This window comes from Oncorhynchus tshawytscha, linkage group LG26 (assembly GCF_018296145.1).
Source record: "Oncorhynchus tshawytscha isolate Ot180627B linkage group LG26, Otsh_v2.0, whole genome shotgun sequence".
In the NCBI taxonomy this organism is placed as follows: domain Eukaryota; kingdom Metazoa; phylum Chordata; class Actinopteri; order Salmoniformes; family Salmonidae; genus Oncorhynchus; species Oncorhynchus tshawytscha.
Genome location: NC_056454.1, coordinates 52,514,309 through 52,529,053, shown reverse-complemented (window position 1 = coordinate 52,529,053; position 14,745 = coordinate 52,514,309). Strand labels below are relative to the sequence as shown.

The following is a 14,745-nucleotide window of genomic DNA, read 5'->3' as shown; positions in this document are numbered from 1 at the left end:
TGTTTGTCAGACCAGGAGACATCCCATCTGAGGTGAAAGGGGACAGAACTAGAGTGGTGTTTGTCAGACCAGGAGACACCTTGAAAATTGGTCTTCTCACTAAAACATCTGTAGCATCCACTGACCCTTCTATGGAAACGGGAGACTCTATCGAACACAATGGTGTTCTCCGTTTTACTCTACGACCCCCACCAGTGTCACGAGACTCATCTGAAGGTAACCACGGTAACCCATACAAACCAATGGAAGTATGGAGGTAAATATGTGTCCAAAAACAACTAAAATATTGCCTGATCTTTCTCATACAGTGTCTCCTAGATAGACAGACACTTCAAAACATTATTCTTATGATAAATGGTTTTTTACTTCATTTATTTAGACATTTATTTAGACTTTTAGAGGTTAACAAGCTAGCTGGGTGGTTATACTAGATAGCTATATGCAAATATTGTTTGATTTGCTTGCCGTAGTGAAGATGACAGTCTGACTGACAACTTTACCAGGATGACAACTTGCTGATGTCAAGCTCTTTCCAAAAAAAAAGCCTAATCTCTGATGAAGCACGCTAAATGACAAGGTGTTTGCTTAGTTAGCTAGATGCCAAATGGATAGGCTACCCTCACATATCTGAAAATACACGATCAATCGATGTTACTGATCATTCGTCTTGTTTAGCCGGATGTCTATAACCCATTTTCCACACTTGATGCACATGTGCTTCACTTTTCAACTAGCTAAAAGGTAGCTTAGCTGGTTGGTATCTGTGTGTGTTTGTGCCACCGGTAGAGCAGCGGTTGAATATATTGAACACAACGCACCGCAGTGAGGTGCCCCCAACGTAGCGGACTGCTCCGTTGACAATGAATGACTTCCGCCAGAATGCACACAGAATGCGAATTCTGCTCCGCCCTATGGGACTCCCAATCACGGCCGGATGTGAAACAGCCTGGAATCAAACCAGGGACTGTAGTGATGCCACTTACACTGAGATGCAGTGCCTTAGGCCGCTGCGCCACTCGGGAGTTTGATGCATCTGGTGGACATGAGGCGTAACGCCTTGATCACAACAATAGCGTTGGGGCGGCAGGTAGCCTAGTGGTTAGAGGAGGCAGGCAGCCTAGTGGTTAGAGGAGGCAGGCAGCCTAGTGGTTAGAGGAGGCAGGCAGCCTAGTGGTTAGAGGAGGCAGGCAGCCTAGTGGTTAGAGGAGGCAGGCAGCCTGGTGGTTAGAGGAGGCAGGTAGCCTAGTGGTTAGAGGAGGCAGGTAGCCTAGTGGTTAGAGGAGGCAGGTAGCCTAGTGGTTAGAGGAGGCAGGTAGCCTAGTGGTTAGAGGAGGCAGGTAGCCTAGTGGTTAGAGGAGGCTAGAGGAGGGTAGCCTAGTGGTTAGAGGAGGCAGGTAGCCTAGTGGTTAGAGGAGGCAGGTAGCCTAGTGGTTAGAGGAGGCAGGTAGCCTAGTGGTTAGAGGAGGAGGTAGCCTAGTGGTTAGAGGAGGTAGCCTAGTGGTTAGAGGAGGCAGGTAGCCTAGTGGTTAGAGGAGGCAGGTAGCCTAGTGGTTAGAGGAGGCAGGTAGCCTAGTGGTTAGAGGAGGCAGGTAGTAGTCTAGTGGTTAGAGGAGGCAGGTAGCCTAGTGGTTAGAGGAGGCAGGTAGCCTAGTGGTTAGAGGAGGCAGGTAGCCTAGTGGTTAGAGGAGGCAGGTAGCCTAGTGGTTAGAGCGTTGGACTAGTAACGAAAGGTTGCGAGATTGAATCCCTAAACTGACAAGGTAAAAATCTGTCGTTCTGCCCCTGAACAAGGCACTGTTCCTAGGTCATCATTGAAAATAAGAATGTGTTCTTAACTGACTTGCCTAGTTAAATAAAGGTAAAATACAATTTAAAAATCCAATTGTGGTTTGGTACACCAGAAGTAAATTAATTTCCAATGGAAAGCTACGTTTGCCTTGCAGCATTGCATTGCAGAGGTAGTTGCAGTGCGTTCTGTGTGGTCCATAGGTTGGATAAATCAAACATATGCATCAAATTCTATATGTAGATAGCTTGACTCCGATGAAATGTGGTATAATCGGAAATGTGAAGTTCTTCAAGAGGTGATGATATCAAATCCTCCAAAAAAAGTTGTAACATTTATTTAACAATAATTTGAAAACAAAAGCTAGTTGTCAATGTTTTTATCGGACCTGGGGTCGCCTTTACCCCCAGCAGACAGACGGAATTCTCCGCAGTGCAGTTTACTGTGACGTTGTGTTGATAATGACCGGTGAGAACATTGGGTGGAGGAGGCGGGCCTCGGTCTGTCTGCCTGCGTGTAGCCAGCTGGTTCATTCCAGTATTATGGGAACCTTTTCTGGCCCAGCAAATATCACTTCTCATTTAGTGTAACATTATAGCGAAAATTAACAACATTTCAAAATGTTAAAATATGTTTGATAGAGAAGTTAAAATCCTGTTGATTTGTTCACTATTATGCATGCTCACTCACAGAGCTATGGCTAATTTAGGCCCCACGTTTCCATCCTGTTTAAGATTACGCACCTAAAAGGTTGAAAAATGCACCAACAAAAAATGAAGTGCCTGAGAATGACCAATATGTTTTTCTGAAAGTCAAACATTTACTTCATCAGAATGAATAGTAAAATGTAAATATATATATATATATATATATATATATACTTCCCTCACCAAAAGGATGAGGTCCAAAAGGCACCATAACATAGGAATGAGCCAGCCCAGTAGCAGCTCGGCCCTAAACTGTACAGAAGCGAAGTTGAAGGCTGGGCGCGGATAACAGAACGCTATGGTTAAAAGAGACGTAGAAAAATTAAATGGACATTTTAGCTACATATAATAGTTACTGGAAATCTGTTTTGAATAATACAACATTTTTAAATCAACCATTTTTCCCCTCTTCCGTTTAAAAGGCCTTTTTTTGGGAGTCTAATCGCCACAGTCTCTGCGTACCGACCCGCTACCAGGCAGTGAAACATTTTCATCTGGGCAGAAGAGGCTTTTTCCTTCTCGTCTGCGTGTTGGATATATAGACGGATTTGATCGGAATATATATTTAAGACAAGTTGGATCATCAATTTTGCTAAATCGTTTAGCTAAATGAGTATAATCTTCGTGGTTATCTCTCCGATCAGATGTCAGAAATCCATATGACAGTACCAGCCACACAAAAAAATATATGTCTAGTTATCTAACGTTAGTTGGCCTTTGGGAAATGTAAGGTTACTTTAGCTGCGTTTCATGGATTTGTAAAGTCCTATCATAAACAGCGTGCTAGATAGTTGTTTTGAAGTGTATATATATATATATCTTTTCTTTCTTTCGTGAATGCTGGTTCGCTGGTTAGTTATGAGAAGGTTAACGTGTGATGGCTGACTGTAGGTAACGTTACTGTAGCCCAGTACAGAGGAGACTCGGATGTCGAAATAAAACGTTTTGGCAATCAAAAACAATAGCTAGCTGGGTCCTAAAGTAGACAGACAACGTTAGCTATTTTCATAGCTCATCAATTGTTGCAATATTGATGTTAGCTTTTGATTTTTAAAATATTTTTTTAATCACATTTGTTTGTTTGTTGTTGCACTGTCTGGGACCTAAATGACTGTTTGGACAATCAAGGGTAAATAACAAATCATGAATATCAACTGTTAAACCTAGAAGACATTTATTCATCCATAGTATTTGATTTGGACTATGTTAGATTATTAGATAGTCCGGGCGAATGTGCTCGTCTAGCTCACAGATTGAAAGGGGTGAAATAAGGAGAACTTCTTGGAGAAACCGCCCGTCCCAATTAATCCCACCAGCCATGGCAGTCCTGGGCCGAATGTCGGGGCTGGCACTGGGGCTGTACGGCATCCTGCTCCTCAGTCCCGTCGCTGGTAAGTTGAACCTTTCTTGGCCTTGCGATGTTTTGCTTAATGCGATGAAATAAGTATACATAAATACATTTCCATATCATGTAATTGGAAAATAGGTTTGAGAAAATGGATATATATATATATATATCTCTTAACCATATCTCATAAACCCCCGAGGTGCTTTATTGCTATTTTAAACTGGTTACCAACGTAACTAGAGCAGTACAAATAAATGTCTTGTCATATCCATGATACGGGTCTGATATACCACGGCTGTCAGCCAATCAGCATTCAGGGCTCCAAACCACCCAGTTTATATTGACTATTCTATTACCTGGGCCTTTCCGAGCTACAGATTGTAACACCAGACAAATAATGTGATTTAACCAAAACAATTTGGACCATTTATTTATACTGGTCATTTTTCACCTGGTATTCGTGATACCCTCTTCATCCTCAATTCTTGGGAACAGGAGTCTCATTTTGTATTTTTTTGTAAACAACTGAGCATTTTTCTACATTCAAACGGACCCCTGCAACTGGACAGACATTTTATGAGACTCCTGTTTCCACAAAATGAGGAACGAAGACAGTATCGCAAATACCATGTCAGTTGAAAGATCTCTGGCAACGTTTAGACACACCTGTAACTACCAGTATAATGTTGGTTATATCATATTATCTGGTGTGCCCATCTGTAGCTAGGTCATTCCATCAGGTCGTTTCAGCAAGCCATGAAACCCACCATCTCAAGTTGTTTTGAAATGGTTTCTGCCATTAGGAACAGAGAAGATAAACATTCCTGCAACATTATTTTTGTTGAAATATAACATATTTTGAACCCCTGAGAAATTAAGATAATTGATTGCACCCAAATTGGCCATTTCAAAAAATGTATAGCATTCCTATAATATTAAATAAATATAGTACCGAACATCCGATTCGGACCAAACTTTTTTTCTTCCAATGAGTAAGACATGAGGAATCCCAAACAATAGTCAAAAGCCACTCACAGACCCCTCACACCCCATGCTATTCCCACCCCAGACCCCTCACACCCCATGCTATTCCCACCCCAGACCCCTCACACCCCTTGCCATTCCCACCCCAGACCCCTCACATCCCATGCTATTCCCACCCCAGACCCCAGACCCCTCACACCCCATGCTATTCCCACCCCCCAAAACCAGTTATCTGTGTCCGAATACTTGTACTAATGTACTACATACCTAAACTGCATAATAATTTCGGCTTTTGATCTTGTAGAATTCACTCGTCTTTTCCGACTCACGTGTTTGACAACAACTGATAATCAGATAAATTGACGCACTGTTCCATAAATGAACGAATGGAGAGAGTCAAGGCAATCACACATTAGATTAAGTATTCGGAGCACTATTTTAGAATTTTCACAAACTATAAAACATTATTTTTTCACGTACTATTTAGTACGCTAGTATGGGTATTTGGATATGGCCAGTATCGGTTCTCTGTCTGACAAGTAGTATGGAGCTACGACTTGTAGTATTGTTTCTTCATACAATGTAATGTATTGTATGGTGATGGTTATTTTCCCCTGTTCAGTGAAATTTGTCATTGAAGTTGTTAGGTGTATGTCCCATTATACGGCCTGATATTACCAGGTTTGACAATTTCGCTCACTGCTTAAACTGCCATTTTTGCCGGTTTTCTGTCAAATCGATAGGAAACAATCATAAAATTCCACAATACAGAATAATGGTCCTATTACATACATTATATATACAGCAGTATGTGGACACCCCTTCAAATGAGTAGATTCGGTTATTTCAGCCACACCCGTTGCTGACAGGTGTGTAAAATCGAGCACACAGCCATGCAATCTCCATAGACAAACATTGGCAGTAGAATGGCCTTCATGAAGAACTCAGTGACTTTCAACGTGGCACCATCATAGGATGCCACCTTTTCAACAAGTCAGTTCGTCAAATTTCTGCCCTGCTAGAGCTGCCCCGGTCAACTGTAAGTGATGTTATTGCGAAATGGAAACATCTAGGAGCAACAACGGCTTAGCCGTGAAGTGGTAGGCAACACTCACTACTGAGTTCCAAAATGCCTCTGGAAGCAACATCAGCACAATAACTCTTCGTCAGGAGCTTCATGAAATGGGTTTCCATGGCCGAGATCACAAGCCTAAGATCACCATGCGCAATGCCAAGCATTGGCTGGAGTGGTGTGAAGCTCACTGCCATTGGACTCTGGAGCAGTGGAAACGCTCGGGGTGACGGGGCAGGGCTCGGGGTGACGGGGCAGGGCTCGGGGGTGACGGGGCAGGGCTCGGGGTGACGGGGCAGGGATTTGCGTGACGGGGCAGGGCTCGGGGTGACGGGGCAGGGCTCGGGGTGACGGGGCAGGGCTAGGGGTGACGGGGCAGGGCTCGGGGTGACGGGGCAGGGATTGGGGTGACGGGGCAGGGATAGGGGTGACGGGGCAGGGCTCGGGGGTGACGGGGCAGCGCTCGAGGTGACGGGCCAGGGCTCGGGGTGACGGGGCAGCGCTCGAGGTGACGGGCCAGGGCTCGGGGTGACGGGGCAGGGCTCGGGGTGACGGGGCAGGGCTCGGGGTGACGGGGCAGCGCTCGGGGTGACGGGGCAGGGATTGGGGTGATGGGGCAGCATGCAGGAGGAGAAGGAGAGAGACAACTCAAGTAGCAAACAGAGAAAACTATGAACACAGACATTACTACACGTGACAGAGTGGCACATCACATTTAACAAACCAAACACTGAAGTATCGTTGTAGAAGGTAAAGTAAAAACACAAACTGGTCCCTGCATCAATACCGGTATCTCACACACACACACACACACACACACACACACACACACACACACACACACACACACACACACACACACACACACACACACACACACACAGTAGACGGCTCTCAGCACGTACTACCACACTAAATGTTTCACACAAGCAAAACTGTGGACCGTAAGCACTGACTTGCTCCGAAGACTTCAAAATATTATCCAACATAAGACCTTGTAAGACCAGTAAGATGATCTCTGTATGCTGATAGTGTAATTAGCAGTTTGAACGTAGGAAGGGAGGGTCTGGTGTGTCTGTTTACAGGACACTGTGCCGCTCTCCTGCTGCAAGCTTCAGACTAAACAATGTCTCCCTCTGGCTCTATGGGGGAAGGAGGGGGAGGGGAGGACTGTCGGGGAGGAGGGGGAGGGGAGAAACATTCCCTTGTGGTGACGCTGACCCCCTCCCCCCCTCTGACTATTTCTGCTGGTTGGCACTGAACAGTCTGAAAATCTCCCCCTCCCCCACAGTACTCATTCACCCAGTGATAGACTGACTGCCCTGCCCTGTCCCGCCTGTTCCAGCCTCCCAGACACATTTCACACACTCATTTAAATGTCATTTTCAGAGGAAATGCTGGTGTATGCACTATGCCACTCTACCAGACAGTACTCTAGTCTATACAGACTGCTCTCTACCAGACAGTAATGTAGTCTATACAGACTGCCCTCTACCAGACAGTACTGTAGTCTATACAGACTGCCCTCTACCAGACAGTACTGTAGTCTATACAGACCGCCCTCTGCCAGACAGTACTGTAGTCTATACAGACCGCCCTCTACCAGACAGTACTGTAGTCTATACAGACCGCCCTCTAGCAGACAGTACTGTAGTCTATACAGACCGCCCTCTACCAGACAGTACTGTAGTCTATACAGACCGCCCTCTATCAGACAGTACTGTAGTCTATACAGACCGCCCTCTACCAGACAGTACTGTAGTCTATACAGACCGCCCTCTACCAGACAGTACTGTAGTCTATACAGACCGCCCTCTATCAGACAGTACTGTAGTCTATACAGACCGCCCTCTATCAGACAGTACTGTAGTCTATACAGACCGCCCTCTGCCAGGCAGTACTGTAGTCTATACAGACCGCCCTCTACCAGACAGTACTGTAGTCTATACAGACCGCCCTCTATCAGACAGTACTGTAGTCTATACAGACCGCCTCTACCAGACAGTACTGTAGTCTATACAGACCGCCCTCTACCAGACAGTACTGTAGTCTATACAGACCGCCCTCTACCAGACAGTACTGTAGTCTATACAGACCGCCCTCTACCAGACAGTACTGTAGTCTATACAGACCGCCCTCTACCAGACAGTACTGTAGTCTATACAGACCGCCCTCTATCAGACAGTACTGTAGTCTATACAGACCGCCCTCTATCAGACAGTACTGTAGTCTATACAGACCGCCCTCTGCCAGACAGTACTGTAGTCTATACAGACCGCCGTCTACCAGACAGTACTGTAGTCTATACAGACCGCCCTCTACCAGACAGTACTGTAGTATATACAGACCGCCTGTCTACCAGACAGTACTGTAGTCTATACAGACCGCCCTCTACCAGACAGTACTGTAGTATATACAGACCGCCCTCTACCAGACAGTACTGTAGTCTATACAGACCGCCCTCTACCAGACAGTACTGTAGTCTATACAGACCGCCCTCTACCAGACAGTACTGTAGTCTATACAGACCGCCCTCTACCAGACAGTACTGTAGTCTATACAGACCGCCCTCTACCAGACAGTACTGTAGTCTATACAGACCGCCCTCTATCAGACAGTACTGTAGTCTATACAGACCGCCCTCTATCAGACAGTACTGTAGTCTATACAGACCGCCCTCTGCCAGGCAGTACTGTAGTCTATACAGACCGCCGTCTACCAGACAGTACTGTAGTCTATACAGACCGCCCTCTATCAGACAGTACTGTAGTCTACAGACCGCCGTCTACCAGACAGTACTGTAGTCTATACAGACCGCCGTCTACCAGACAGTACTGTAGTCTATACAGGCCGCCCTCTACCAGACAGTACTGTAGTCTATACAGACCGCCCTCTACCAGACAGTACTGTAGTATATACAGACCGCCCTCTACCAGACAGTACTGTAGTCTATACAGACCGCCCTCTATCAGACAGTACTGTAGTCTATACAGACCGCCCTCTATCAGACAGTACTGTAGTCTATACAGACCGCCCTCTGCCAGACAGTACTGTAGTCTATACAGACCGCCGTCTACCAGACAGTACTGTAGTCTATACAGACCGCCCTCTACCAGACAGTACTGTAGTATATACAGACCGCCCTCTACCAGACAGTACTGTAGTCTATACAGACCGCCCTCTATCAGACAGTACTGTAGTCTATACAGACCGCCCTCTATCAGACAGTACTGTAGTCTATACAGACCGCCCTCTGCCAGACAGTACTGTAGTCTATACAGACCGCCCTCTACCAGACAGTACTGTAGTCTATACAGACCGCCCTCTACCAGACAGTACTGTAGTATATACAGACCGCCCTCTACCAGACAGTACTGTAGTCTATACAGACCGCCCTCTATCAGACAGTACTGTAGTCTATACAGACCGCCCTCTATCAGACAGTACTGTAGTCTATACAGACCGCCCTCTATCAGACAGTACTGTAGTCTATACAGACCGCCCTCTGCCAGACAGTACTGTAGTATATACAGACCGCCCTCTACCAGACAGTACTGTAGTCTATACAGACCGCCCTCTACCAGACAGTACTGTAGTATATACAGACCGCCCTCTACCAGACAGTACTGTAGTCTATACAGACCGCCCTCTACCAGACAGTACTGTAGTCTATACAGACTGCCCTCTACCAGACAGTACTGTAGTCTATACAGACCGCCCTCTACCAGACAGTACTGTAGTCTATACAGACCGCCCTCTACCAGACAGTACTGTAGTACAGACCGTCCTCTACCAGACAGTACTGTAGTCTATACAGACCGCCCTCTACCAGACAGTACTGTAGTCTATACAGACCGCCCTCTACCAGACAGTACTGTAGTCTATACAGACCGCCCTCTACCAGACAGTACTGTAGTCTATACAGACCGCCCTCTACCAGACAGTACTGTAGTCTCTCCTTGTTTTGTGTTCTCCTCTTGCCTCTACTCTTCTCTATATCACCCCTTCCTCTTCTATCTCTACATAACAGATTGGCTTATTGTCCCTCCATAAACAACCAGCTGTTTAGTTCCAGCTGCATGATGCTACTAAGTGTGCGTTAGTAAATTCACTCTGGAGTGGCAGTGCGCTCTGGACGGTCATAAATTCACTCTGGAGTGGCAGTGCGCTCTGGACGGTCATAAATTCACTCTGGAGTGGCAGTGCGCTCTGGACGGTCATAAATTCACTCTGGAGTGGCAGTGCGCTCTGGACGGTCATAAATTCACTCTGGAGTGGCAGTGCGCTCTGGACGGTCATAAATTCACTCTGGAGTGGCAGTGCGCTCTGGACGGTCATAAATTCACTCTGGAGTGGCAGTGCGCTCTGGACGGTCATAAATTCACTCTGGAGTGGCAGTGCGCTCTGGACGGTCATAAATTCACTCTGGAGTGGCAGTGCGCTCTGGACGGTCATAAATTCACTCTGGAGTGGCAGTGCGCTCTGGACGGTCATAAATTCACTCTGGAGTGGCAGTGCGCTCTGGACGGTCATAAATTCACTCTGGAGTGGCAGTGCGCTCTGGACGGTCATAAATTCACTCTGGAGTGGCAGTGCGCTCTGGACGGTCATAAATTCACTCTGGAGTGGCAGTGCGCTCTGGACGGTCATAAATTCAGAGCGTTTTGCTCTCGGAGTGTTCAGAAGCACACTGTCACTGGACTACTCTGTCGGAGGAGTAGGGTTGAGGAGGAGGGTAGGGTAGGGTTGAGGAGGAGTAGGAGGAGGAGGAGGAGGAGGAGGAGAGTTGAGGAGGAGGAGGGTTGAGAAGTAGGGTTGAGGAGGAGGGAGTTGAGGAGTTGAGGAGGGAGTAGGGTTGAGGAGGAGGAGGAGGAGGAGTAGGGTTGAGGAGGAGGAGGAGGAGGAGGAGGAGTAGAGTTGAGGAGGAGTAGGGTTGAGGAGGAGTAGTAGGGTTGAGGAGGAGGAGGGGAGTAGAGTTGAGGAGGAGGGGTTAGGGTTGAGGAGGAGTAGGGTTGAGGAGGAGTAGAGTTGAGGAGGAGGAGGAGTAGGGTTGAGGAGGAGGAGGAGGGGAGGAGTAGAGTTGAGGAGGAGTAGGGTTGAGGAGGAGGAGGAGGAGTAGGGTTGAGGAGGAGGAGGAGGGTTGAGGAGGAGAGGGTTGAGGAGGAGGAGTAGGGTTTGAGGAGGAGGAGGAGAGTTGAGGAGGAGTAGAGGGTTGAGGAGGAGTAGGGTTGAGGAGGAGTTGAGGAGGAGAGTTGAGGAGGAGTAGGAGTAGGGTTGAGGAGGAGTAGGAGTAGGGTTGAGGAGGAGTAGTATTGAAGAGGAGTAGGGTTGAGGAGGAGTAGGGTTGAGGAGGAGGAGGAGTAGGGTTGAGGAGGAGGAGGAGGAGGAGTAGGGTTGAGGATGAGGAGGAGGAGTAGAGTTGAGGAGGAAGAGGAGTAGGGTTGAGGAGGAGTAGAGTTGAGGAGGAGGAGAGTTGAGGAGTAGGAGTAGGGTTGAGGAGGAGTAGTATTGAAGAGGAGTACGGTTGAGGAGGAGTAGTGTTGAGGAGGAGGAGGAGTAGGGTTGAGGAGGAGTAGGGTTGAGGAGGAGTAGGGTTGAGGAGGAGGAGGACTAGGGTTGAGGAGGAGTAGGGTTGAGGAGGAGGAGGAGTAGGGTTGAGGAGGAGGAGGAGTAGGGTTGAGGAGGAGTAGGTTTGAGGAGGAGTAGGGTTGAGGAGGGTTGAGGAGGAGGAGGGTTGAGGAGGAGTAGGTTTGAGGAGGAGGAGGAGTAGGTTTGAGGAGGAGGAGGAGTAGGGTTGAGGAGGAGGAGGGTTGAGGAGGAGTAGGGTTGAGGAGGAGGAGGAGGGTTGAGGGAGGGGAGGAGGAGTAGGGTTGAGGAGGAGGAGGAGTAGGGTTGAGGAGGAGTAGGGTTGAGGAGGAGGAGGAGTAGGGTTGAGGAGGAGTAGGGTTGAGGAGGAGGAGGAGTAGGGTTGAGGAGGAGGAGGAGGGTTGAGGAGGAGGAGGGTTGAGGAGGGAGGGTTGAGGAGGAGGGTTGAGGAGGAGGAGGGTTGAGGAGGAGTAGGGTTTGAGGAGGAGGAGGAGTAGGTTTGAGGAGGAGGAGGAGTAGGTTTGAGGAGGAGGAGGAGGAGGAGGAGTAGGGTTGAGGAGGAGTAGGGTTGAGGAGGAGTAGGATGGAGGAGGAGGAGGAGGAGTAGGGTTGAGGAGGAGGAGGAGGAGGAGGAGGAGTAGAGTTGAGGAGGAGTAGGGTTGAGGAGGAGGAGGAGGAGGGTAGAGTTGAGGAGGAGGAGGAGGGTTGAGGAGGAGTAGAGTTGAGGAGGAGTAGAGTTGAGGAGGAGGAGGAGTTGAGGAGGAATGAGGAGGAGGAGGAGGAGGAGGAGGAGGAGAGTTGAGGAGGAGTAGGGTTGAGGAGGAGGAGGAGGAGTAGGGTTGAGGAGGAGGAGGAGGAGGAGTAGAGTTGAGGAGGAGTAGGGTTGAGGAGGAGGAGTAGTAGGGTTGAGGAGAGATTGAGGAGGAGAGTTGAGGAGGAGGAGTAGGGTTGAGGAGGAGGAGTAGAGTTGAGGAGGAGTAGGGTTGAGGAGGAGTAGTAGGGTTGAGGAGGAGTAGAGTTGAGGAGGTTGAGGAGGAGTAGAGTTGAGGAGGAGTTAGGAGTAGGGTTGAGGAGGAGTAGTATTGAATTGAAGAGGAGTAGGGTTGAGGAGGAGTAGGGTTGAGGAGGATGAGGAGAGGGTTGAGGAGGAGTAGGGTTGAGGGTTGAGGAGGAGGATTGTAGGGTTGAGGAGGAGTAGGGTTGAGGAGGAGGAGTAGAGTTGAGGAGGAAGAGGAGTAGGGTTGAGGAGGAGTAAAGTTGAGGAGGAGGAGAGTTGAGGAGGAGGAGGAGTAGGGTTGAGGAGAAGTAGTATTGAAGAGGAGTAGGGTTGAGGAGGAGTAGGGTTGAGGAGGAGTAGAGTGGAGGAGGAGGAGAGTTGAGGAGGAGGAGGAGTAGGGTTGAGGAGGAGTAGTATTGAAGAGGAGTACGGTTGAGGAGGAGTAGGGTTGAGGAGGAGGAGGAGGAGTAGGGTTGAGGAGGAGGAGGAGTAGGGTTGAGGAGGAGTAGGGTTGAGGAGGGGAGGAGGACTAGGGTTGAGGAGGAGTAGGGTTGAGGAGGAGGAGGAGTAGGGTTGAGGAGGAGGAGGGAGTAGGGTTGAGGAGGAGTAGGGTTGAGGAGGAGGAGGAGTAGGGTTGAGGAGGAGTAGGGTTGAGGAGGAGGAGGAGTAGGGTTGAGGAGGAGGAGGAGTAGGGTTGAGGAGGAGGAGGAGGGTTGAGGAGGAATAGGGTTGAGGAGGAGGAGGAGTAGGCTTGAGGAGGAGGAGGAGTAGGGTTGAGGAGGAGGAGTAGGGTTGAGGAGGAGTAGGGTTGAGGAGAAGGAGGAGTAGGGTTGAGGAGGAGTAGGGTTGAGGAGGAGGAGGAGTAGGGTTGAGGAGGAGGAGGAGGTAGGGTTGAGGAGGAGTAGGGTTGAGGAGGAGGAGGAGTAGGGTTGAGGAGGAGTAGGGTTGAGGAGGAGGAGGAGTAGGGTTGAGGAGGAGGAGGGAGGGTTGAGGAGGAGGAGGAGGAGGGTTGAGGAGGAGGAGGGTTGAGGAGGAGTAGGGAGTACCCTACTCCAGGTAGCCTACTGAGTACCCTACTCCAGGTAGCCTAACTACCATTTACCAGTTACCAGAAACCCCGGTATAGATGTCTTAGCCTACCTGCCAGTTACCAGAAACCCCGGTATAGATGTCTTAGCCTACCTGCCAGTTACCAGAAACCCCGGTATAGATGTCTTAGCCTACCTGCCAGTTACCAGAAACCCTGGTATAGATGTCTTAGCCTACCTACCAGTTACCAGAAACCCTGGTATAGATGTCTTAGCCTACCTACCAGTTACCAGAAACCCTGGTATAGATGTCTTAGCCTACCTACCAGTTACCAGAAACCCTGGTATAGATGTCTTAGCCTACCTCTTTTTAATACATGACATGCATTATTAGCCTTATATTGAGCTAATGAACATGACATTAGCCTTATATTGAGCTAATGAATGATGGGTTATGTATGAACTTCTAACTTCTAGCCTCTGCACTGTTCTCTTTGGAGGTAATGTCACACACCTGCTCTCTGCTGGCCTCTCTCCGTCTACGCCTTGGAGTCCCAGGAAAAGTTAGACGAGAATAGCTGGATTTTATGTTGTTGTATTTCTTATACTAATAGACTATTTGAAGAGGCATGCAAGCTCTTGTTTGCTGAATGTTAAATACAGCAGCCAATAGAACTCACAGGTAGTTTGAAAGTAGAGAGAATGACCGATGGTGGTAGACTATAGCAGTTATTAATTCAGACCCATAACCATTCAGATGGTGGTAGACTATAGCAGTTATTAATTCAGACCCATAACCATTCATACCCATAACCATTCAGAGGGTGGTAGACTATAGCAGTTATTAATTCAGACCCATAACCATTCAGAGGGTGGTAGACTATAGCAGTTATTAATTCAGACCCATAACCATTCAGATGGTGGTAGACTATAGCAGTTATTAATTCAGACCCATAACCATTCAGATGGTGGTAGACTATAGCAGTTATTAATTCAGACCCATAACCATTCAGAGGGTGGTAGACTATAGCAGTTATTAATTCAGACCCATAACCATTCAGAGGGTGGTAGACTATAGCAGTTATTAATTCAGACCCATAACCATTCAGATGGTGGTAGACTATAGCAGTTATTAATTCAGACCCATAACCATTCAGAGGGTGGTAGACTATATCAGTTATTAATTCAGACCCATAACCATTAGGGTGGTAGACTATAGCAGTTATTAATTCAGACC

General features: G+C 48.0%; 1 protein-coding gene across 1 annotated transcript in view; it reads left to right on the top strand.

Moving 5' to 3' along the window:
* The first annotated feature begins 2,739 nt into the window (after positions 1–2,739).
* The window catches only part of bmpr2b (bone morphogenetic protein receptor, type II b (serine/threonine kinase)), a 121,871-nt gene continuing 109,865 nt past the window's right edge, over positions 2,740–14,745 (top strand). The window contains exon 1 of the mRNA XM_042306389.1: positions 2,740–3,884. Within this exon, the coding sequence (XP_042162323.1) occupies positions 3,725–3,884 (160 nt within the window). The 5' untranslated portion in view covers positions 2,740–3,724. The remainder of the gene's footprint in view (positions 3,885–14,745) is intronic.